The sequence below is a fragment of the Amphiprion ocellaris genome, chromosome 9 (assembly GCF_022539595.1).
Source record: "Amphiprion ocellaris isolate individual 3 ecotype Okinawa chromosome 9, ASM2253959v1, whole genome shotgun sequence".
NCBI classification, from domain to species: Eukaryota; Metazoa; Chordata; class Actinopteri; family Pomacentridae; genus Amphiprion; species Amphiprion ocellaris.
The window spans coordinates 6,461,157-6,487,848 of NC_072774.1; the positions used below are offsets into that span (position 1 = coordinate 6,461,157).

The 26,692-nt window shown below is 37.9% G+C and overlaps 1 protein-coding gene across 2 annotated transcripts; it reads left to right on the forward strand.

The window, feature by feature from the left end:
* The first annotated feature begins 2,721 nt into the window (after nt 1–2,721).
* On the forward strand, nt 2,722–26,003 carry LOC111573150 (metalloreductase STEAP4-like). Of its 2 annotated transcripts, none has more exons than XM_035951397.2 (10): nt 2,722–4,386; nt 8,668–8,775; nt 8,873–8,943; nt 9,027–9,114; nt 9,888–10,166; nt 10,292–10,386; nt 12,146–12,256; nt 14,722–14,764; nt 14,859–15,023; nt 25,773–26,003. In XM_035951397.2, exons 1-10 carry the CDS (start codon nt 4,192–4,194, stop codon nt 25,863–25,865), a joined length of 1,248 nt encoding a protein of 415 aa, XP_035807290.2. In that variant the 5' UTR covers nt 2,722–4,191; the 3' UTR covers nt 25,866–26,003. The 2 variants fall into 2 exon arrangements, with proteins under 2 accessions (XP_035807290.2, XP_023132937.1); XM_023277169.3 differs by lacking the exon at nt 25,773–26,003 and adding an exon at nt 17,060–19,953 and having other exon boundaries at nt 3,262–4,386.
* Nucleotides 26,004–26,692: the final 689 nt, after the last annotated feature.

Sequence of the window (26,692 nt, forward strand, 5' to 3'; positions counted from 1 at the left end):
GACTAGTCTGGTCGTGGCCTGCAACCCAAAACATAACCTCAAAAACATGGCTAAAGGGGTCTCGTACGACGACATTTGGAGCCTTTAGGGGGAACTCGAGCAGCAGATGTGGAGGAGGTGAAGCGAGAAGAAGGAAAAAGTCACTGTACCCAACATTCGCCAGGACATATCTCGCTCTTCTTCTTTTCTTTTTGCCCTGCGGCACAGCAGCTCCTTGGCTTGGTCACAACTCAGATCTACTACTTGTACACCCACCAAACCCCTGCACTCCTACTATAGAACCATTATCTAAAATGACTTCCCCCCTCTCTGTACAATGTCCCTCTTTCTTTTAGACATCAAATCACACTCTGCAACAAATCTCTCCTCTATAGATCATTAATAATTTATCCCCCTCGACCATGCTCTCCACTGAATAGCTGCTACAGTTATTTATGTATCTGATAATCCATTACCTGGGGACCATCTGCTCAGATAACCCCCATCGCTGTAGAAAAATCCACATGGCTTCCTCCTTCCTTCCTTTAATTTGCACCAATTATACCTTTGGATAAACACAGCGCCGTGCATTAAAACCCCGAGAAGTGTAACTAAAAGTCAATCATTTTGATTATGTAGCACAGTGAGGTAGAAACCGGGATGTTACTGTATTGGCGAGGCTCATTTCATGCACTAGAATTCATTAGCAAAGACTCGTGGCCCTAATGCAGCCTGCATTTTGCTTAGACAATCAGATATCGCGCCGTGCAAAGCCAATCATGGTAATGGCTGTAGCCCGGGAAAGCTGGCCGCTCCAATCATCGCCGCTGCCCGAGAGTGCCTTTTTCCAGACTTGACACTTGATATGTGATTGCTGCTTCAATTCAGTTTTGTTTTGATCATCAGAAAGCCACCCGCACTGCTTTAGGCCTGATTGTTTGGTGCGTATAGCTCACGAGTGCTTGACTGCTCCCTAAGGTCCAACTCTGCACTTTAAATGAAAGTTTCATTAAAAAGCTGTGAAAATCTGGCAGCAGGAGAGCCACAAAGTACTGTGGTAAAAAAATAAATAAAAATGGCAGAATACTGGAACATTCACAAACTGTTCAAAAACATGGTGAAAGTCTGGTACGCTTCCTGCCAGAAAAAGATTGGTTTAAAAAAAAAAAAAAAAAAAAAGTGCAATCAAAAGATGTGAAAAATAAAGAATCTGACATTCTTGCCGCCGACAATATGACAAAAAAGAAAAAAATGATAGAAGTGAAAACTGTAAAATAAATAAATAAGATTGTGAAAATCTGGCTCCCTTGCTGCCATACAAAATTGATCAAAGCATATAAAAAATGTAACATGTAAAAACTGCAAAGAAAATAAAGAAAGAGAAAACTGGGAAAATTTGGCACATTGCAGCCAGAAAAAATGCATTAAAAAAACATTTAAAAATGTCATATTCTTTCACACGCAAGAAAAAGTAAATCTTTAAAAAAAAAAAAAGTATATAAAAACAAAAAAGTACAATAAGAACTGTTAAGATCTGCCACTATTGCTGCCAGAAAAAAAGAAATGTAAAAAAGTTAAATATTTAAAGGCTGTGGGGGGGGGGGGGGGGGGGGGGGGGGGATGTGAAAATCAAGCACCATTACCACCAATTAATGTAAAAAAAAAAAAAAAAAAAAAAAAAGTACATTTAAAACTTGTGACAACAAAAAGTAAAAATCAGGCATCCTTGCTCTCAAAAATGTAGAAAAAAGTTTAAAAAATTGTAAAATACTGTAACTTTTAAAAGAGTTGTAAAAATCTGGCACCCTTGTTGCAAGAAGTACATTTTACAAAACCCAGTGGAAATCTGCTACAATAAACAAAAAAAGATGGAAACAGGAGAAGATTAGGACATTTAAAAAGCAAAAATTTTACATTCCTAGTGGCCAAAAAATAAAAAATTAAAAAAAAAAAAAAAAAAATGGTACATTAAAAAATTTTCAAAACTAATTTTACTATATCTATAATAAATAGTGTAAATAGCTATTATAAATAGTGTAAATAGCTGTAATTTGAAAGTTAGAGCTTCTCTTCCAAGGTAATTATTTTAATTTAATGATAAATAAACATAATCTGTATCTAAATATATATTAAAAAAAACTGTAAACATTTTACTAATCAAATAGTAACCACCCTTAACTGACAGACATATAATGGAACATTACAGGTTATTATATGAAAAACAGACTAAAAATGCCATCTTTATAAAAATTTTTTGTATTCAAATCAGAAAACATGGTAATTTAAACAAATAAAGTGAAATGTGACCACAGAGCACCTGTAGAAATATGATAATGTTTTAGGTTCATCTTTACTTTTACATTAAGCAATTTTCTCTACAAGGACATTCAGTGTAATTTAATGGAATGTGAATGTAAAAACTCATAAAATATTACTGCCTGGCCTTTTACTCGTTGGTCTTTATGTTTGGCTTCAGAGGCTAAAGAACTCTGGGTCGGTTTTAACGAACACCACAAACATAAAGAACACTGACCTGCAGGATTTACATTAAACTCTGACATCAGCTGTTGTTTTGTTTGCATTTGTTTACTGATGCAAAAAGCCCCAGATTATTCTTTGTTTATCAAGTCTGCCCGTTCTCATGAGCTCGTCGTCAGACTTCAGAGTCTTGTGGGAGGACCAATAAAGCGAGTAAACTGTTTACCGAGCGGCAGATTAATAGCTGTTAGGGTCTCAGGCTAATTGCTGCCCGAGAAACCAAATCAGCGACAAATTCCATCACATTATTTCATCTCCGTGTGTGTGTGCGTGGCTTAAATATCATTATATCTGTGTCACATGTAGACACACATGATCCCACAGAACACACAGCGGCCACTTAGCGAAGCAGCCGAGCAGTGGGAGTAATTACAGTTTAGGACAGGTCACCGGGCCTGCGGTTCACCTCAACCCAGAATGCCGGAGCTATTCTGGACCTCTGGGAAAATAAGAAGGGCTGCACTCGAAAGGCCAAGTTGAGCTGCGCGGCCAAGAACATTAATTACTCACAGGGTCAACACAAGAGTGCAGATTAGACTGTAATTGGTGGGTTTGCCTGCAAAAACTCCATGAATCTTCTGACCACCATATCAGCCACTGATTATAAGGATTGGAGTTCTTTCACTCCGGGTGCACCACAAATAACCTTCCGCTGATAAAAAAGAACTAAAAAAAAAAAAGTGTGCTATTTGTTTTGTGGTAAGTAATTATGTGAATTTTATGGTGGTGTTGTGCAGTGAAGACGGGGGTTGGGAGAGTTCCAGCACATTGTGTTTGTATACTGTGACCTAGAACTGGCCTGGATAGTGTGTTTGTAAAGAGCTCAAAGTTTCTGCTACACAACTGCGATGAGTAAACTGTCAGATAATCCTCTTGTTGTTGGTAACTTTGCTCTGCAGCACTGTGGTTTCATGCTGTGCACATGCCTGAACCTGTTGTAATAACCTTGTCTTTCTTCAGCAGCTGACAGAACCACACGTTGCATGCAGATGACTGATGTCGCCATAAAAAAAACTGCATCCAACTGCTTTTAATGGTCTCGAATGGAAAGCACTTTGTTGATTTAAATGTGCTCAACAGTTTTGACTTTGAGGGAGAGTTTTGGGCATTTCCACCCCCGTTGAAGTCTTCAACTGAACTTCTAGCCGCTGCACAAAGCGGGTTTTCTTGAGATGTGAATTTACAGCAGCGATTTGGTAAAACCAGAAAAACCAAAGCGTGTTGGCAGAGTGTGAATAAAATGTGCTTTTCACAGTTGCGCAACCGCTCGCAGATGATCCACCGGTTTCCCAGAACAAGGTCGTACTTGAAATTGGTCCCCGGACAGACTCGCAGTGTTGCAAAGAAAACACAGTTGCTGACTGGAACACATACCTCCCACCTTTTTCCGTGGAGTTTCCCCGTTTAGACAGACTTCCCCCCTCAGCTCTCTCCTGAGATTGGGAGGGGATGAGCTGATACAAAAACCGACTCAAGACTGAAGCATCTGTCAGTGTGGAAAAGTGAGGAGCAGACACATGGACTGGAGGGGCTGGCAGTTGATCCGTTTTCCCCAGAACTGATGTGAAGATTGTTGAATTTGGCCCATCAGTATTTCAACCCGGCTGTCTGCGAGAACCTGGTGGTGTTTTGTTATTTCAGATCCTCACAGTTGGAAGTGACAGACCGAGCAGCATGTCAAAGAATCCGGAGAGTGTGTCGCTTTGCCCTCTGAACTCGGCAGCTGCCACCGAGCCGGAGCCGCTGTGCATCTTTGGGACGGGCGACTTGGGCCGATCTCTGGGCCAACGTCTGCTCCAGTCGGGCTACAGGGTGGTGTACGGCAGCCGGAAGCCTCACAGCTGTGGCCCTTTACCTCCAGGAACTCAGGTACATCCCATGATCCTCTCTCCTCAAACTCTAGAAACTTTATTTGAGCAGTGTCTGACTCAACATGGTCCCTAAAAAGAGTCAAAGTGCACAACTGAGGTTAAAAAAAAAACAGCAGTTCTTATCAGGCTTTGATTCCTGACTAGTCAAACAAGGTCATTGATCATTTTTGTGTGTGCAGACTGCTGCTGTGTCCTGTTTGTTTGCTGTAATCTACATGGTTTTGCTTTTACCTTTCATGCAGCAGCTGAGGAGTCTACTACAAGATGAGTTCAACTTAACCAGGTTTTCTTTGCAAAAGCTGGATCAGCAAAACCTAAAACCTCCTCAGTTTTTCATCATCAGACTCTACAAACTCCCATAAAAACTTTATCATTTCCCTGGCGCACTCATGAGGTTGTAATAAGGGAGAGCTATTAGTAATATGAATATTTATTAAAGCAAAAAGCTGCTCTGCAAATGATGCAAGAGATGAATGCTGGTGGAAAATTATTAATCATGTAACTTAATATATTTAATCACTTGTTGAACTCACAATGCCTGCTGCTGCACGTTAGTGCTCTGAAAGTTTTAAACTTCATTCATTTGAAGATCACAAAGAGCATTTAGGTCTGAAGTGAAATTAATGTTATTGGTTGAATATTCTCTGTGATAAATACCATCACTTCTCTAATCTGGGTTCTATTAGTAATACAGACCTGCCAGCAAATCAAGACCGAGTGTTAAAAACATATTTATGCATTTTCTGCATCACTTACTGAATAGATACTCCATACTGCTGCAACTCCACAGCTTCATTCAGTAACCTATAGCTCAACAGGTCACAGACTCAGTTTTAGAAATAATTATTCTAATTATTCTAATTAATCTTTTAGAACGCCCACACAACAGGCCTTCAACATTGATTATTATGAGGGAGTTTTATCATACCGGTGAAATAATTACAGCGTCTTCTAAAGGACAAGAGAAAAGTTGGATAATAAATCAATACATGTAATAAATCACATTTAAAGATATGATGCATTGAAAAGAGTAAAGATGTCATTTGTTTTGTGCATAAGTTGTACATGTATATCAGCAGATAACCCAAACAAGAATGGTGAAAAAATAAAAGAGAGTTACAAGAAGACATCCATCTTAGAGCAGGACACAGTGAGAGAGCTGTTGACAACTGGCTTGGAATCAGCAAAATAATGTCGACTACAACCTTTAGAAGAAAGTGCCATATGGCTCCACCAAGAACCACAAAGAAAGAGGTAGAGAATGGTGCTAAAAGCAGTCTAATAATCACTTCCGAAGGTGTACAACAAAGGAACCCACAATTGGCATCACTCAGAGAGCACATGGTCAAGAAAAACGATTGTTGAAAGCATTTCACAGCCAATTTAAACCCCGAACTCTGGAGTCGGTTAGCTGTACAGCATCAGTTACCATGGTGATCCTTTGTGGCACTGAAAACGTAACTTTCTTCATACATCGCTGCTCTTTTACTCTTGTTTTGTAACGCAACCCTTTAAACTAGTGTCTCTAATAGCGGAGGAGAACCTACTGTTCTAGTGATGGGCCGCCTTCAAAGAATTTCTTAAAGATACTTATCATTTTCAATAACGTTTCTAGAAGGTTTAAAGTCAACTGAGACATTCAGTAGAGGAGTCAGTGGAGGACGTCGTCAGGGCCACAGATTCTGCTACATGATAACAGGAATGAAGAGATCAAGATGTTATCAAGTTCTTGGGTGACTTTCATGTAACGTTCCTGTATTGGGATGTATTGATAAAGGTAAAGCTCTTTGCCTGTAACGTTTCAAGGCTGTTTTGGGGATGATGCTGATGTGAGTGTCACCCGATGTATGTTCTCAATGATTTCAATTTTTATCTGTAAAAAATTTTGAGAATACTAGGCCATAATAGTCCAACAATGTCTTTAGAGAATGTTTTTTCTACCAATGAACATTACAGGAAGGAAAAAACTATGAAAATCTGGCACCTTGCAGCTACAAAAAATGCATTAGAAAGCACTACTTTTAAAACCTGTAGAAAAAAAAATAAAAAATTCTGGCACACTAGATGCAACATAAAGTACATTTTTCAATAAAATGGTACATTTAAAAAAATGTGGCACTCTCACTGGCAGAAAAAAAGGAAAAGGAAAAGAAGTGGTATATTTAACAGCTATAGAAAAAAAAATTAATGAAAATGTAGCACCATTGCTGCCAAAAAATGTTATTATTATTATTATTATTAATAATAATAATAATAATAATAATAATAATAATAATAATAATAATAATAATAATAATAATAATAATAATAATAATAATAATAATTTTTTAAAATGTGCATTTAAAACATTTTGAGAAAAAAGGGAAAAATTCGGCAAAAATATATCAAAAATGGTAAAATACTGTAACATTTAAAAAAATGCAGCAAAAATGAATAAGCTGGGAACATCTGGCGCTCTTGTTGCAAAAAGCAAAACAAAACAAAAACACATAAAGAAAGGGCCACAGATTCTGTTACATGACGACATTAATGAAGAGATCAAGATGTTATTGAGTTCTTTTTGTGTTCTTGCATGTTCTTGTATTGTGACATATTGATAAAGGTGGAACATTTCGCCTGCAATGTTCTGAGGCTGTTTTAGGGATGATGTGACACATTATTGAATGTGACACATTATTGAATGTGACCCAATGTACAATCTCAACGCAACATTCCAAAAAAGTTTTTAGGACATAATGGTCTAGCAACATCTTTAGAGAATGTTTTCCTACCAATAAAGACAACATTCTGGGAGCTAAAAAAATACCACCTCGCTGAAGACTTAACTGGAACTTTGCAGAATTTTCCTCAGAAAGTTTTAAAATTGTAGTTGGTGAATGATGCCCCAGACAAAAGGCAAAAACGTAAGCAAAAAAGCAACTAAAATCTGGTGCAAAACATTCCTGAAATAAACAATCACAACGAAACTGATAGCTGAGACAGGATAGTGGAAAAAATCTGGTCAAATGTATCTGCAAAACTATGCAACAATTGGTATCACAAACACACTTCAAGGCAATGAAGAATCTTCACAGGCGTCATTCTGCAGCAAATCAATGGTCTTTATTTGTATCAATGGCGAGGTAGACTGTCGATGGACCTGGATGTTCAGGAAATAACGACAAAATCAATTAAAACTGGATGAAAGTGATATTAATCAGGCATGTGCTCTTTCTGGCAATGGAACAAAAACAATTGAAAGATGCAGACTGATTCAGAATCTGAGCTAAGCTAATAATGATGAAAGCTCAGAGGGATTCTCTTTTTGTTATGAATGTAGTGTCTCTTTTTGCCTCTAAATTTGGTTCATGCATGGTTTCTTTTTAGCTGATGGTAGGCCTTTTATGTTGTTGTTGTTTTTAGTTGTGTGCATTTTCCTTGTGGCTCACTGAATGTTATTTTTTTCCACTGGCTTGTCTATCTGCCGCTGGCCGGCGGGTTGAGAGGGACAGAAGAGGTAGAGGGGGTGAGGGAGTGGGAGGGAGAAGGAAGGAAACAAGGAAACATATAACACACATTGGGATACATGCATTATAAGAGTAACATAGATGATACAAAGTACAAGCCAACACTGAAACTGATTCATAAGTTTACTGCTGTCTCTTATGCACTATCTTCTTCAAGGTTATACGTGTGGTGTGTTCAGAGATGGTATTCTGCGTTCCTTGGTTGTAGCCAGCGTTATTTTTTGAGTTACTGTTGCCTTTTCTATCATCTCCAACCAGTCTGCCCATTCTCCTCTGACCTCTTGCATCAACACGGTATTTTGGTCCACACAACTGCTGCTCACTGGATATTTTTTCTTTTTCGGGCCATTCTCTGTAAACCCTGGAGATGGTTGTGTGTGAAAATCCCAGTAGATCAGCAGTTTGTGGTGCCAGCCCTTCTGGCACCACAAACATGCCAAAGTCACTTAAATCCCCTTTCTTCCCCATTCTGATGCTCAGTTTGAACTTCATCAAGTTGTATTGACCACGTCTACATGCCTGAATGCACTGAGTTGTGGCCATGTGATTGGCTGATTAGCTATTTGTGTTAACAAGCTATTTGTGTTAACAAGCTGTTAAACAGGTGTATCTAATAAGGTGGCCGGTGAGTGTGTTTGTTATATGTTGTCAATAAGGGTTGAAAATTTGATTGATTTTTGAGCTTTTGAAAGTAAAAGACAGAAAAATAGTGTCTGAACACCAGTTTTTAGTGAACATGCATGAAAACAGTGTTTGTGTTTGTGTTTTTGCAGGCGATGAGCCACAGTGCAGCTGCCCAATCAGCCGCTCTGGTCTTTATTTGTATTCACAGAGAACACTACAACTTCCTGGAGACACTTGCGCCTCAACTCCAGGGGAAGGTACCTCACTCAGATGCCTTTTGTGTCAAATAGCAGCTGGCTAAATTTCCAACTTCTCATCCACTCTGCTGATTTCATTGATTCTTTTTTTGGGAAGGTGCTGGTGGACGTCAGCAACAACCTGAAGAAGAACCTATACCCGGAGGCCAACGCCGAGTATCTGCAGAGGTGAGGAGGATAATTAGGCAGCAGTAATCTAAAATACTGAGACACCAACAACAAGAAGAAAAAGTTTGCTGTTTGCTGTTCAGGCTCGTCCCCGGAGCTCATGTGGTGAAAGCTTTTAACACCTTGTCAGCCTGGACGCTTCAGAACGGACCTTCAGATGCCAACAGACAGGTACTAACATGTGTTTTTGTGGTGTTAACTGATTGCTATTGCTATAGATCAAAGATTCCTTCTTTTGCTATTTAGAAATGCATCATTTTACACAAATTGCTTGTCGAATTCTTATTCCGCGAGCATTTGACGATCCTCTGATGTCTTCACGCTGTGAGCTCTGACCAACAAGTTAAAAATAATAGTCACTCCCAGAAAGCAAAAGCTTTTCAGTCCAAAAATATATTATTAACTCATTTTGAAGTCCTGATCAAACCGAATCCAAGTCAAAGAAGCCAAATTGGAGGAGTCGGCCTCATGTCTTTGCTGTGAATGCCATCTCTGATGTATCCTTGAATCAATTAACTCCACAGTCTCGCTCAGATCTAAGCTTCCCATCACGTGTTCTGCTCTCACGCTCTGCTCTGCAAAGCTGCAGCATATGTGGGTTTTCTGTTTCATTTTTGATCTGCTTTTTCGGTCCCAGAGGACAGTAAGAAAACCACACAGGAGAGAGAGTGTGTGTTGTGTTTATGCACCGGGGTGTGTTGTATTTGGAGCACCATCAGCAGCTTCACATGGGTGTAGACTGAGCATTGCTTTTACTTTACACCTGCTTTCTTCTACTAAATTTTCCTACAAGAAGACATGGCATTTCCGTATGCTTTTATGTTTGTTTCTCCAGAGACGAAACCATCCTTTAGTAGAAAATGGATAAACGTAAATGCATAAATGTGAAATATGAAGGCTCCTCATGCGGGGCTTTTACAGTAATGGATGTTTTCTTGCTGCAGGTGTACCTGTGTGGGAACAGTGCTGAGGCAAAGCAGGCGGTAGCAGAAACAGCCACCAAACTGGGCTTCACGGTTCTGGATCGAGGTTCTCTATGTGCAGCCAGAGAGCTGGAGGACTTCCCCCTGCAGCTGTTCCCAGAGTGGAGGCTGCCTCTACGCATCGCCGTCGGCCTCACCGCCTTCTTCTACTTCTACCTGCTCATTAGAATTGTCATCTACACATATGTTCAAAAGGGGGATGACATCTCCTTCAGAATCATGGTGTCCCTGGCGAACAAGGTGTTTATTATCTTACAAATTAGCAGATGTTCCTCGCTGAAACCTCCAGATGTGCTCCGTGGAAATCGTTTTACTCGAGTCTCCTGCATGTTATCGTCGCAATGATCTTCTTCTTGTTGCTTCAGGTGTTTCCCATCGTGTCTCTCATCATGCTGTCCCTCTGTTACCTGCCTGGTGTCATAGCCGCCTTCCTCCAGCTCTACAGAGGAACCAAATACAGGTCAGACATCAGAACTGGATGGACTCATAGTTAGTGGCTGCAGAGATGTGTAAAATGTTGTGACGTAAAAATCAAACAGTCTGTCGTCATGCTGTCAGAACTGTGAATGTATATAAATGATGAATGATTTTTTAATTGTTATTTTACTTTTTCTCTTTTGTTAAATAATAGATAATATAGAGGAAGATTACAATAACTGACTGATGCTAACCCTAAACAAAAACTAGCCTAAGCTATAAATAATGTCACCAGCAATAATATAACAATAAAAATTGTATAATTTTAAAAAAATGTGTTATTTTATAATCTTTGACAACATTTTTTGCATGTATGTGAATTATTAAAAACATCTCTTTTTTTGCAGATATTTGAAAGAAAAATTGTTATTTTCCTTTTTTTTTTCTTGCTTAGTTAAATTCCAGATAATAGCTGGTAAAATCACAGAAAAAAAAAGATTAATTCACATGTTAACCATGCAAAAAAGAGAAAGAAAATCAATCCCACAGCAAAAATCTGCATTTTTATAACAGCAATTTATTATTATGCACTTTTTTACTGTATTTAAATCAGAAAAAGTATGTCTCTTCTTTTTTTTTAAAAAGATATTTGCTGTTATTGTACTTTTAAAAAATCTGTATATTTAAAAAATTGCTGTCATTTTACTTTTTTCTGTTATGTTAAATTACAGATAAAATATCCAAAAATTACTATAATAGAATGAATGAATGAATAAAAAAAACTAGCCCAAACTGTAAGAAATGTCACCATCAAAAATCTGCATTTTTATAAATAATTATTTGTTCATTTACAATGTTTGACCTGAGAATTACACTATTTTCTTTACTGTATTTGAATCTGTTAAAATAAAATTATTTTACAGATATTTGTTGCTATTTGAAAGAAAAATTATGTCATATCATAGTTTTTTCTGTTTAGTTAGATTACAGATAAGTGCAGGTAAAATCGCTGAAAAAAAATATTAATTTACATGTTTGCTGTACAACAAAAGAAAGAGAAGAGGCAAAAGTTGTACACAACAAATACAAATATTTTTATAAACAGGAATTTGTACTTCGGCGATGTGTAACCATAAAATTATATAATTTTACTGTATTGAAATCAGCTAAAAATGTCATTATTTTACAGATATTTGTTGCTGTTTGAAAGAAAAAATACATTGTTTAATTTTTTTTCTCTTCAGTCAAAAATACAGATAATACCTGGTAAAATCACACAAAAAGGATGAATTAACATGTTTACTGTTAAAAAAAAAGTTACATAAGCTGTACATGTCAACACCATAAATGTGTATTTTTACAAAGTATTTTACTATTGAAATAAGCAAAAAATGTAATTATTTTACAAATATTTGCCTTTGGTTTCACAATCTTTACAGTTTTTAAATATGAAAGTATCCCACCAATTTTCACACACATTTTCTGGCATCCTGGCTGTGAGATTTTTTTATTCTAATTTTTTTTCACAGTGTAGCACCTTATTGCTAAGCTGCTGCACACTGGCAAACGTAAATATGTATTTAACTCATAGATGTTAGCACACACACCAACAAAACAGCAGCTCTTACACAAAGTACACTATACTCTCTTTATTCCTTGTTATTTTTATGACTTTTTCTATTTCTAAAGAATGTTTTTTTCTACCGTATCTTGTTGCAAACCCTTGTAGAGCAGTCACTCCGCATTCCGTTGCCTGTACTGTATGAGAATGTGACAAATAAAACTCTTGAATCCCGTTTCAGGCGTTTCCCTGACTGGTTGGATCGTTGGATGCTGTGCAGGAAGCAGCTGGGACTGTTAGCGCTTGCCTTTGCCTTCCTGCATGTGCTGTACACCCTCATCATCCCCCAGAGGTAGCAAACATCTGCACACATCTGCACACCTCTTCACTCAACACATCCCAAACTCTGTTTACTCGTTATAATCACTGCTGTTGATATCCACCCATATCATTTACCCCCATTTTCATTCATGCATTTCTCCTTTTTTTGTCCTTTTTTTCTCTCTTCATCCTTCATCATGACACACACATACACCCAAGAAAACACAATGCAATGATAATCCAATCAGAAAACACAAATGAATCTATTCTTTTGCACTCTGGTGCCTCCAGTTAATTACTCAAGCCTGTCGGTATTTACCGCCGCTGTTTCTTTCTCTTGTCTTGTCCTCCTGTTAATTACTTGTCATGCACTTTCAATAAACACTCACAATTAGGGTTTTAGCTGGTGTTGGATCTGTTTTAGAGAAGCATTGTTTTGGCTTTACGCTCATTTTGGCCGCCGTTGTGCTGAACACAGTCTGCCGAGAGGTATTTGTAAAAGTATTCAGCCATCATTGATATAAATGATGTCACAGGGGCTGTTGTATTACGCTGCCTTACTCTTAGTTAAATGCAGCAAATAACCGGGCTACTGCAGCTCTTAGTAGGGATGTTATAAAGCGTAATAAAATCGGGTCCTGAGTGGGTGAAGGCTGTTCATTTGTCACGGAAATAAGTCAGTTTTCATGTGACGTTGAGTGTGCAACCCCTGTCTTCCTAAAATCCTATTCCTGTACAACTAAACTGCATTGTGTCTTTATGTTCTGAAAGAAATGCAATTTAGTTTGACACAGATTATACTAACTCTATCAGTGGAGAGATTCATGTAGGGATGTAGGAGGTTGGAGACATAAATCAGAATTTTTACTCAGGAAACTGGAGATTTTATCCCATGTAGAACCGTTATTTTTAGATTTAATTTTTGCTATTTTCTTACTTTCAGTTTTCATTTGCTGTTTGTTTAGCTGTTGGCACCAAACCTACATGGTTAGGTTTAAGAAAATATCATGCTTTCACCATGAGAACTAGTTGTTAGACGCTTATTAGTCTGACTCACCAGGTGTAGAATTCATCCATAAGTCTTACTGTATTCTCAAAATCCTCTTTGCTACAGCAACAATCTCTCAGCAGCAACCTGCAAAGCAACTTTTGCAGCAGATTTAGACATGCAATAATGCAGGCCTGCATGGTTCTTGGGATTATCCATTTTAATGACGTGTCCTTGCATGTAAATCGTCAATGCAGACTAATTTCATGTCATTAATTGGCTCAGTTGCAGCATCCTGTGTTTAGATCTGCTTTCTTTAAATCAATCACAATTTCAGTGGAGGGGCGGCACGGTGGTGCAGTGGCCAGCGGATGCTCCGGCTTTGGTTAATTGGTGGTTCTAACATCCTGGGTCCACCAGGACTCAAGCATCCCTCCTATATACTTATTATTATGTCTATTTTTAGACTGTGCTCACACCTTTTAATACCCATTTTTATTGTAAATACTCGCAATTTTGCACCTTTATTGTAAATACCAATAATTTTAGCACCTTCTTTCTTCAACCAGCATGATTTGCACATTAATTGCACATTGTTTTGCACATTTGTTTTGTTATTTTTCCTAAATGCAACATGTGTGAGCTACTGGATACCTTGAATTCCTCTAAGGGGATGAATGAAGCGTCTATCTCATTCTAGCTATCTATCTCAAAATTGCCCATAGATGTGAATCTGTTTTGGCCTTGTGATGGACGTTTGCCCTAAGTCTGGGTAAGCTAGGTTAGGCTAAAGCCCCCCTAGAAACCCTACAGAGGTTAAAACAGAGTACAGAAGATGGAAGGAGTGAATAACAAAAACATTTGCTTGCACAGAGACTCACACTGTCATTAAATGGCACATTTTTGGCAAAACTCTCCTTTTCTGTGCTGTAGCTTGCTGCTCGGAGGTTGTTGTTTCCCTGTATAAGCTGATTTTGAAAACAGGAACATGTAAATGTGGAAAAAGAGGCAAAAACCTCCTGCTTATACCTGCATTTAACATTTGGAGAGTCAGACTAGAGCCAAAAGTTCTGGCTCTTTTTGATGAGTTTAAGGCATCAAAACTACTACTTGGTTAGGTTTAAGGGGGAGAAAAAGCACAATTTGAGCTAAAATATTGTGATTTCACAACTGATTTGAAGCTTCTCCTCCATTTTTAGGTTATCTAATTTATCATGGACTGACTTAAAATGAGATATGTTGATTTAAACATGGTTATGTTGGATAGGGAAGGACAATACAAGCCTTTATTTTCAACAACATCTAAATAGCATTCATTAACTAAACTGCAGCTAAATTACCAAACAATGGGAGGGATAATAATAAACCACACATTAATATATTAAAACCACAAGAGTTTAAAGGATTCTTACTGTATTATTGGATCATTACTACCCTAGATATGTAAGAGATATACCTGAATTTTCCGGATGTTTTTTCACTAAATTGTTGTTTTTTTCCCCCCCCAGATATTATGTGAGAAACAGAATCGCAGGCAGCACTATCTTACTGGTGAGAAAACCGTTTTCTAGCTTTTGAATTATAGCTGTCTGTCCTCACACATACATAAGGAGTTAAGAAACATCCCGTTGTGTTATTTATTAAGATCAAGGAGAACAAAACTTCAGCGTTTGACTCTGCCTTGGCCTGGCGGAGCGACTCCTTCTTGTCTACTGGGATTCTGGGATTCGGGCTGTACGTCCTGTTGGGAATCACGTCTCTGCCCTCCGTCAGCAACGCTCTCAGCTGGAGAGAGTTCAGCTTCGTCCAGGTAGATACACGCATGATTCACGTGAACCATGAGCTTCACACACTCGCTTTGAAACTTTATGGACGCAGAATTCTACCTCAGCCATGCAGCTGACCAGCATCTGGCTCTATTGTTGAATCCTAATGATAGGATGAAGTGAGATTGTTCCAGTGGTTCTGGCCCAAGTAAACACATATTTCATACAGTAAAATCACAGGGGGGAAAAAAGTGTTTTAAAATACTAGTTAACCATTAGAAAAAGGCCAAAAAATTTCAGTAACATCAAAAATCTGCAGTTTTAGCAAATGGTAATTCTTTCTTTATTGTACCCATAAAGTTTTACTGTTAATCCACTAAAAATGTCATTATTCTATAGATATTCTTAAATATTTTTTCCAGTACCTTTGCTGCCAAATTTTCACTTTTTTTAATTAATTAATTTTTTTTTGCAATGTGTGAATTTTTCATTAAGTTGCATTTATATTTTGTGTTTCAGTTGTTTTCCCTGATACTTAAAACTGCAAAGCTGCTAACCATGAAAATGCACTAAGTGTTACACTCACTTTAGCAAAATGAAAGATAACAAAGACTTCCAACCTTCAGAAACCAACCCAATCACGAAACACGACATCAGAAAAGCACATTGCATACCGTTTCAGAGCCGTCTCTATGCTACTCAACGAGGCAGCTTTTGATAAAAATGAATACAAACAAGCTCGATTGGAAAATTTAATTTGGAACCACTAATCATTGCACCATTATACTGTGGCCTTGAAAAGCTGTTAATAACAAGCAGTTGGATGATTCAGTTAACACAGAGATGCTCACAGTGTTAAAAAAAAAAGAGGCTGAGATGGTGTCTACTGACAAAATGTCTACTGCAGACATTTTAAAGTGCAGCGTGAAATTTCCTGTGCACTGCCTCTCCACTATCGCACCTGTTTATGCTCGAGGCTGCTGAGTTTCAGTTAGTGTGGAAATTTAAGAGAGGCCACAAACCTAAGATCTTCACATCATGTCCATTAGCAGAGACTCAAGCTGTGACTGATGAGAACAATTCAGCCCAGATGGAAAACAGTCGTCTGATGGCAGTTTTCCTTTAGAAGTAATCTTTAGAAAAGTTTCTGATATTTCCCTCCTTCCCTTGATAACGCTTCTCTGATTGTTTTTTTAGATTGTTTTTTTAAACAAATGTTTACCTTTTTTACCTCCACTTTGACCGAGTGGAAATGAATCCGGCCGCGCCACGGGGAACAACCTCATTCATAAATGTAACTGGGTCATGTCAAGCTCATTTTCTCCTCCCGGCCCTCCTCCTTTACTCCAGCCCAAATTAGAACAGAGGTTTTAAATGTTAAGTTATTCATCAAGTGTAATTTGGGGGCATACATTATCCTTTATGTTTTGTTCATGTGCATGGAAAAGATCTTTAAAGTGTGTGTACTGCATGTTCCCTGTGGAGAGTAGCTGCATTACATGTGTGTACATCTGTGTGCACAATAAAAGCTCTTCTATGTGAAGCTCTGCGGTTCTTCACTCGGGTCATGAAAAGGTCACTAAAATAAATAATTATGAATCATTCACGGCAGAGTAATAAAACCCACTTCTAAGCAATATTTTTTATTTTTAGCTTTGCATTTTATTCATTTCTCTCGCAGAGTGGCTTAGTTTCTCCCACAACTTGAGTGCTCATTATCCCTAAGCGCAACGAAGTCTGTCAGCAATAGAAATAATACGTTTAATTTATCAAACACCTGTTGAACAAGCGAGTCGGAAACTTATGACTATGAACATCTTTGGCATATGGTGCTCATTATGGTAATTTATGCAGATTGTTGTGAATGAGGTTGAAATTTTGTTAATTTTCTGCATGTTTTAAGTTATTTGCATCCTCAAAAGAGGGTCACGCTCTTAAAAGATGCTAAGAAGCACAATGCACCGGGATGAAAACTCAAAGAACCACAATGCACGGGGCTAAAAATCCCATTCTAGCACACAATTACATCTTAGTTTTTTGTGTGAATTAAAGTATCTTATCTTGTTTTCCTCTCCTCTAGTCCAAACTGGGCTACCTGACACTGTTCTTCTGCACCCTCCACACCTACCTGTACGGCTGGAATAAATTCCTCAAGCCCACATCCTACCCGTGGTACACTCTTCCAGGCTACTTGCTCTGTCTGATCGTTCCCACCGTGGTGCTGGTGCTCAAGTTTCTTCTCCTCCTGCCTTGCATGGACCGAAGCCTCACTCGGATTCGGCAGGGCTGGGACAGAACTAATAAAGTGGACGATGGCGAGAAGTCACTGCTAGCATAAGACCGTCGCAGTTAGAGACACAAATGCAGTGATGTGTAGCCTAAAACATGGAGCCAAACCATTCAGGGATCACCACACAGTATGTAGTCTAAATGACCCCTGTGCAAGATCCCTTGAATGTCAAATGATTCAAAATTATATCACCTCAAGTTTAACAGGTGAACATTTGCTGATATGCACCAATAACAACTAACTGTAGATTTACTAAGCTAAGAAAAAATATAGACTCAGTGCAACAAAAATCAATGCAACTTTCATTACTGAGAGTCAAATCTTCTGTCTTCTCTTCGGCATGGAGGATACCAGTGTCTGCAAAATTCTGGACAAATGTTCTTCAGAGACTATTCATTTCAGCTGTTGTTTGCTGAAGGGGTTGTGTTGCTCTACTTTTCTTTTTAAAATACTCCAGTGGTGTTCTATTGGATGGACGTCAGGCCACGTACTTGGCCAGGTCATAGTTTTCATTTTGTTCTTTTTTTTAGAAACTCTTGTGTGATTTTGTGCTTTGGATGGTTCACATGCTGGAATATTTCTCTTCTTCAATCTTCTGCAGACTGGGAGTCATCATGTCAGGTAGTATTTTGGTTTATCCATAGACATTCATGGTGCCATCTGACTGTCATCTTCCCAACACTTTTTTACACTCATGCAGCTCCATATGAACACATTGCTTCACTGTCAGGACTATGCATTCACTGTGGTAGTCCTGGTCAGGTCACACCAAACATGCTGGGCTCCATCTGAGAACAACAAATTTATCTTGGTCTTTGATCTTTTCTGCTGAAGGGCGAGCAAAGATTTTTGTTTTACTGGTCCTCTCTTTATTGCCATAATTTTAACATTGTTCTTCTATTGAAACCCTTGTGTGCTGTGGATGGTTCTCATGCTGGAATATTTCTCTTCTTCAAGCTTCCTTAGACTGAGAGTCATCTTTACAGCCAGTCTTTTGGTTTATTCACAGTCATTCATCTATAAATATCATCTCCCCAACACCTTTTGCGCTCATACAGCCTCATATCATCATACTTCCACCTCCGTGCTTCACTGTCAGGACTATGCATTCACTGTGGTAGTCCTGGTCAGGTTCACACCAAACATGCTGGACCCAGCAAATTTATCTTAATCTCATCTGACCAGAAAAAAATGTGCTCCCAACTTTCATCAGGCTGCATCATGCTTTCTTCATGCTATTTAACAAATTTTCATTTGGTAGTTTTCTGCCAAAGAGCAAACAAAAGTAGTTTTCTTGGCTTCCGTCCATAGAAGATGATGTTATTATTTGAAACTGTCACAGAAAGTGACAACCTCTGTGCCAAGTCTGAGGCAGCTGCCTGTATGCTTTTTTCAGAGCTACATTATGAATGTAATATACTGTTGGTGGCGTCATTGTAGGAGGACGACCACTGCAGCTCTGATTAGTGGTACTATGGTTCCTTCTGTACTCCCTGATTACTGCTGCAACTGTGTTTCAACTGATTGTTAGTTTGTTTTTTTGATCGTCACACAATGCTCTGTCAGTGATTACAGCTTTATGACTTGTGTGATCACAGGTGTGTTCACTTCTGCTGCACTGAGTTTCTGCTGTATTTTCAGTCTTTTTAAAGTATTTGTCTTTGATTCTTCCTGAAAGGTGACACATTTTTGAATCATTTGACACCGAAGTGACGTTGCACAGGGCTCAATTGCAGATATCAGAGAGGTGAGGCTTTTTTCCACTGCCACCATATTACAGAATCTCACTCTGGGAAGAATGATTTTGTACTTTTCTTCAAATTAGCAGGAAAAGTTTGACAAACTCGTCAACCCTCACCCACAGTATACGCCGGGTGATGTTTGTTTGTGCATATCTAATTTACTGTATCTTTCCTCTGTAAATACTGTTGTTTGTGCTGCTGATGAACAGATCAGGGCTGAGCCAGGAGGTTTTTTTTTTTATTTAAAATCTGCCATCATTGATAGAAATGAGGTTTCAGGGCTGTTGTATTATACTGCTCTATTTTTACCTAAATGTATCACATAACCAGCCTGGTAACTGCAAAGCATAGTAAAACCAAGTCCTCGGTTGATGACTCTCATGGAGCTGACTCAGTTGGTGAATGACAGAAATTCTCTGGTAATTGTAGAAATGCAGCACAAAGAAATGAGGTTTCAGTGTCCACAGGATCTTGAATTAATGAGAACGAAAGAATATTTATAAAAGAAACTGCAGCCAAATTGCCAAACATTGAGTCGTATTGACAAACCAAAGATTCATATAATAATCAGTAATTCCTGCAGTGATTTTAGGCAACTGAGATCTTAGATTTAGAAAGCGTTTTGGCTACCTGAATTTTCTCTAAAATCTTTTACATTGATATAGTATTATTTTACAGGTAAGTAACTAGAAACTATTCAATATGGTTTAGATAATAGCTGTCCATTTCCAGAGGTACACAGAGTGTTAAATTAACACCTCTGTCTTGTTGTCTGTCACTTTAAGATCAGGAAGGAACAATTTGTGACAGTTTGACACCATTTTTTAAAAATTCTGGATTCAGTTTTCACAGCTTTTCCTTGGCATATTAATGCTATATGCTATGTGCTAATTGTAACCACTGTGAAACGCTCTTAAAAATAAACTCCAGTGTGACTCTGAACAGCATTTCCTCGTCTGCCCTTTATCCTCCTGTATCTCATTCTATCTTGGAGCTCAGTTAAACTTTTTGGGGGGGAATTGAGTGTGCTCTGTCTAGTCATCTCGGCCTGATCCCTCTCCTGGGTTTATCCCTCCGGCTGATCTGATTCCGTTCTCCAGGAAACATTGAGGCTCCTCCTTGGTCCCCAGTGGATCTCTTCACATCAGTGCAGAAAGGAGAGTGTTGACTCCTCCATCACGGTCCTCTGCAGAAAAAGGATATAATATTTGGTTGTGGCGCCTCAGATAGGCCCCTGATGTTGTGCTGCAGCAGGAGATTTTTGCTGATTGTGAAGGGACTGAAGAAAGCACAGAACTCCTATAACTGGTTGTTGTTAGTGATCAAGCATTAATCTGTAAACATTGTCACATCTGCAGTGTAAGAAGAAGAAGGAGGAAGAAGCAGAGAGAGAAAAGAAACATTTCAAGGCCATTTCAAAGGCAAGAAATGTGAAAACAGTTGTTTTAAAATCAATATCACAATAAAAGCATCAAAGGCAAACTATAATTAATAATAAGAAATACCAATAATTGTGTAGTTTTTCTCCAAACTAAGGAAACGCCTTAGTTTTCTTTGCTAGGAGTCACAAATAGTGAAATATTATACCCAATACCCATTGGCAGGCTGTAAGGATTGTTACTTATTTTCAAAACAACACATTACTTTACATTTCTCACAAGCAGAAACTGTAAACACTAAAATAATTATTGGAATTTCATCTTTGCTGTTTTGTTGGCAAAATGAACCAACTCAAAGCTTAAAATCGTGATCGTAGTTATAATATTACTTTGCAAAACCATCTGTCTCCATGACATTACTACAGAATGTTAAAATGTGTAGCATTATTGCAAAGCTCTGGTTCCACTCTTTCTTGTGATATAATGTTAATACATTCTTCATATTTTTGTTTTGCATCTATTATTTTTATTTCTTATTATTATTATTGTAGGTTATGCACCTCGTGGGTGAGCGCAATGATTCAAAAAGATGTGAGAAAAGTAGCATTTTGTATCTGAGTTTTTGTAGTTGAATTCCATTGTCCAGTATACAGTATGCTGTTGTTGTTTCCTTTCAATAAAATGCATTTAAAGCTACTTTCTGCACATTTCTGGTACTGTCTTAGGATATACAAATACTACCTCTTGCTAAACATGTAATGTTTACACCTGTACAGTACCTTTAGCAGCAATAATAGTGATAATAAACCTCTACTCTAGCAAAGAAAACAGTGATATCATGTGTGATGTAACAAAAACAAGTGGTGTCCACTGATTAAATACAGTTTTCTGCCCTCTGAAGAGGTAAAACCCAGACATTCACGAAGTGTGTGATGCATGACAGGTTGTTTCTCCATTAGAAATAGATTTTGGGTTGAAAATTCAGTTAAGCTGCTTTATTTTAGAGGCTCAGTGGAGGCAGGTCATTTTGACCCTCAAGACACGGGAGCATACAGTATGTTAAGACCAGACGAGGTTTAACATGCAATGATTGCATTGATCTTAGTATGCGAATACATTAATGTATCTATGCAATAACAAGTTCATGAGTAATTCAAAAAAGAGTAAAGACCGATGCACAGCTGTATGGAGGTTATGCTAAGTTTCATGTAAATTCTTCTTTTTCTTACCAACATTTTGTTTCACAGATGAGCATCTAGCATTGATAGAAAGCTCAGGCTGTGTGATTTAATTTGACATGTCCGACACGTTGGTGTAAACAATGCTTCAAGAACAAATAAGCCCAGAAGAAGGGATGCAAACTTGGACACAAAGTGAGTCAGTTGGGCTCTAAGGGTAGATTAAGCATATTTTAAAGCCTTAATACAATTTAAATGTGCAAGTTCTCCAAAAATTCAACCACTGTACATCTGTTATGAATGGGAAAATTACCTACAGAGGCCAAAAGCCTCATTGTACTAAGCTCTAAACAGGTTAATGTCTGATGTAAAGTTAGACATTTTAACATAGGTGTCTATGGGGGCTGATTGGCTTTTGAAACCAGCCTCAAGTGACCATTCAAGGAAATGTAGTTTTTGGCTTCCTAGATCCCAGAGGTTATTACTATAAATATAAATATATAAAAGATAGCTGTATCGACCACGATGTCACCCATTGCTTTGTGGACTATCCTTGAAAGGGCTCCCGTATGGCATTTGACCTTTGGCATTTTGGTCTTTTAAACCAGATTGTCTCTTTTATTGTATATGGGACCTTAACTCAAAGTATAAAAAACATGCTATATTCAAAAAACTAGTGATTAGGACCATAAAGTCATTACAGGAATGTTTACTGAGGTAACAAAGGGAAAAATGAGATAATTTTCTCATCGACTTCTATACAATCTGGCCTCATTTTTGCAAACAGAGGAGTCGTCCCCTGCTGGTTGTTGGAAAGAACGCACTTTTCAGACATTGATGCTATGTTCACAAAGTATGTTTTCGCATTTATTTTCTCTAACATATGACCACTGGTTGCTTCCTGAAGTAAGAAAAAAAAAAAGCCCATATTAAAGATGGCTACTATCACCACCAGCCTCAGAATAGAAAGTTGTGCCAGTTTGGTTGTATAGATTCTTGTCAGCTCCCCAGGAGTCGAAGCTGTTCGCCCTCACCCCAGGGTGAAAATACCCAGAGGGACAAACAGGACTATCCTCACATTAAACTTACAACATGTTGCTGCAGGCTTGCAGGATGTCAACATGTTTGATTTATGGCATGTGGTGCTTTTAAATTTCCTGCATCTCCTGGAGTTCAGTCTTACACCTTTCTTATCCATGATGAAATATCCAAATTTTATGAGCAATGTGTCACTGTGGGTAGCTTCTGATGCCATTATGTTGTACAGGTAGCTCATGGATTGCAATCAGTATGTGTTTATGTAAATGGAATAGCAGATTAGTTGTATAGGTGTGTTTTGGATGCAGTATTAATAGTCTGGAACTTGTAAAATGGCAGTTGGGCGACATATGGTTAATGGTGTCCTTGTGATAACTTTACTAAACAAAACTTGTTTTTCAAAACTTTTAAATTCTCATCAAATGGCAGCAAGTATAATTAGGGATAATTGTGGCATTTGAATATGAACCACAATTCTTTATGCTTTTACCGTTAATGAAAGAGCATCTGTTTTGTTCACGACATGCTGTGAATTTGCTTGACCGGTTATTATTTCAGAAGAATATTATCCAAAACAAAAAGAGAGTCTATGAAATGGCAATCTAACAAAAAGCTATGAGATATTCAAAGCAGTTTTGTTAGCAGTCATTTTTCTCTTTGTATGGGACTTGTTTCAACAGAAGGAAGCTCCCTCAAAGCTTCAAAGTCTTCTTTCATCAATCATGAATGATAGGTTTTGGCCACATGGGAAGCAGTGCTTACATGTACTGTACTGTATGCCAGTCAGATTTCAAGAACCTACAGTTCACATTTTTATGTATTTGTTCTTAAAACTGTAAAGAAAAAGTTACCACAACTGATTTTGTTATTGAGTCTAGGGCGTAAAGTCTAGCCTATGCTAAAAACAAAGCTGTATAATCACTTCCTCAAAACATTTCTTGCTATTCATACAAGTTCAATACGTAAACTACAATTTTTTTTCAGTTTGCATACAAATTGATCCCTTACATTTGTGATTTTTTTTTTCTCACAAACACTTTCTAAAATGAAGATTTTTTAAACTATGATGTGCATCCCAATGTAACACAGGAAGCTTGCAAAAGTGGGAAAAGCAATCACAGGAACTGATTTAACTGATCAGTATTCACATTAACCTGTTCCCAATCTTTTATTTACATCTGTTGGAATGGAGACAACTGTTAAATATTACGTAGGAATTTAGAAGCATAAGCTAACACACATACTAGTCGGAGGTATGTAAGTGTCATACAAGTCTTTGGCACGGTGCTCCTTTACTAGCTAAACTGCCGCAATGCTCTCTGCTTACCTGCCCCCTCCTCAGGCCGCTACAGCATTAAAGAGTCAGAGGCTCCACCTGGTGGTGCAACCAGGTACTATGACTATTCTACTCTCTAGGGAATCAGAATAGAAGCAGAAATACTTGATTGGAATGCCACTGCTAAGGAAATAACAAGTTTTACATCAAAAGTCATTCAAGTTTTGCATTTTTGTGTGTTTGTTTTGTTAATGCCTCTAAGTGTGCTTATATGCAGCGTCATTTAGACGCAGAGAAATGCTGCATTTACTGATTTATTGATTTGGATGAATAATCTGATTTTAATCTTAGAATTGGTTGTTTTTGATGATGACACCACACGTCAGACAAGATACGTTCAAGGACCATGAGAAAATTGAAAATCTGATGATTTTTCCCGTTTTTATTGGTAAATTATGTGAGTTCTATATATATTTTTGAAGACAACATGACTTTCAAGTTCCCTGAAGTTGTTTTTAGCAGTTCAACAGCATTTTTTCCCCTTTTTTTCACTAGAATAAAGTAAAATAAAATCTAAATGCAACTACAGACAACATTGATAATCTAGTTAGTTGGCTCAGACAGGAAGGAAATTATTGATTTAGATGGTTTAGACAGATAGGAAAAATACCTTTAAAGGTAAATTGCAAATGACAGCAAATCCCTATAAATTATCTTGCATGCAAGGTATCACACACCTTCACTTTACCGTCTTACTTATGAGCATCTGTCAAATTATTATTTCTTGTAAAATCACAGGTTGAAAATCCACCAGGGACTTTGTCTAAAGTATGATTAGACATACACCACAGCAAACATCTGGCATCTGACACAGCTGTTTCACACCAAAACACGACAAAAGAGAAAAACATCGTCACAGACAAGGCCTACTTCAACTTCATTTAGGACATGCAGTTAGGATTTGTAAATCAGCGCAAAGATGTTTCAACATCTGGATATAAATTCTGTTGATTCATCAATTGAAATCACTGTGGGGATTGTGGGCTTTGAGATGATGAAAATCTGAAGTAATAAGAAACAGAAAAAGTTGAAAAAGGAAGGAATCACAGACACATAAGCAGAAAGAATAAGTATTCAAAAGTTATAATACTTTTTTCAGCTGCACACAAACTCTAAAAAAATGATTTCAGGCTAAGATTAAGATTTTTTTTTCTCTTTCTTTTAAAAAAAAGCATTTCCCCCCATCATCATCACTTGTATTTTTAAATGTAGGAGTTCAGTGCAATTGATACCTTGACATCTATTACACACTGACTATTAGTATCAAATGAAAATGGATATTTTTTCTTTGGAGTAGATGAGTTCGTTGTTTGTTCTGGTGATGCAGACAGCATGTGCTGCACTCCCTCAAGGTAAGTATTTTATTTATTTATTTATCGCCATTTATGTCAGAGAAATATTACTTTGCAGCTGCATGCAAGATAAATTACAGTGATTTGCTGTCATTTACAATTTACCTTGAAAGATATTTTTCCTAACTGTATAAATCAATAATTTCCTTCCTGTCTGAGCCAACTAACTAGATTATTAATGTTGTCTGTAGCTACTGCTTTATGGCACTTATCCAGGTTGTTTTCTTCTGACTAGATCCTTGCTTGTGTTGTATCTACTCTCAGATGAATTTGAATCTTTGCTCCCTGACCTGGCAAAACAGTTTTCTCTCTTTTCAGACCTGTCAGACAAAATGTTCACCTTCACACAGCAGAACGCCAATCCTTCAGTCTTTCAGTGCCGTAACTGTATGTCTCAGGTAGCAACAAATGTGTGAAATGCATCAAAGAACTCTGACTGTGCAATATATCATCCATGATGTATTTGTCCTGCCTACAGGTTAATGACAGACATCAAAAGAGACCACACTCTGTTCTCTTTGGCCACACCTTCCTCTGCCAATGGCTTTCCGATTATCTAGGATGGCACTAATAACAACATGCAGTCCCAAGTCCAGAGCACTTTTTCTGCATTCGGAGGACTCGACTACAAGTCAAACAGGTGGCACTCTCTTTGTACAACATGGGACTCTGAATCTGGACTCGCACAGATATGGGTTTTTTTTTTTTCTTTTTTTTTTTGTCTGCATTTATTCTCATTGTTTAACTCCACAAAAGAGGTGTCAACATTATATGAGATTGATGCATATTTTAGTCTTGCAGCCAAAATGAGAGCAGGAGATTGTTGTCGGGGTGTTTGAACTTCTTCACTTCTCCACTTCTTTGGCTGGCAGGGAGCCTGTCCTCTCTGGATCTTCAATTGCAAATGGCAAATTGTAGGGCTTAAAGATACGGAGGGAAGTGAGACGCCTTGTGGGGAGAAACTGTCTGAAGGTGCTTGATGTGAAAATTCTAGGGCTGAGTGAGTTCCTGACTTTCATGGTTGTCATCCTTCTTGATTGAGAAGGTTACCAAAGGGAGGGAAGGAGTAGTACATCTAGGTTAATGGTGGACAATGGAAAGGATGATGTTGACCAAAACCAGGCTCTCTGTCAGCAGTGTTTTGCACAAGAAAACATTTTCAAACTGCTTTTTTCAGCTTAGCACATCAATATTGTACATTTGTGTCGTATTTCACATGTAGATTTTTTTCTATGAGAGAGTAAAAAAATGGTCACATGTAGACCTACTTCAGCTTCATGGAGGGCACCTAAGGATTGCAGAGAGCCTGTGGTTAATATTTGCAAAACACAACAAGGAATATTTCAACATCACAATGTAAATTCTGTTGATTCATCAAAATAAATCACTATGTAGGCA

Coding starts and splice junctions, on each gene's coding strand:
- LOC111573150 (XM_023277169.3), top strand. CDS start 4,192: ATGTCAAAGAATCCGGAGAGTGTGTCGCTTTGCCCTCTGAACTCGGCA. Junction 10,167..10,291: donor TGGTGTCCCTGGCGAACAAG/GTGTTTATTATC, acceptor TTGTTGCTTCAG/GTGTTTCCCATCGTGTCTCT. Junction 12,257..14,721: donor ACCCTCATCATCCCCCAGAG/GTAGCAAACATC, acceptor TTCCCCCCCCAG/ATATTATGTGAGAAACAGAA.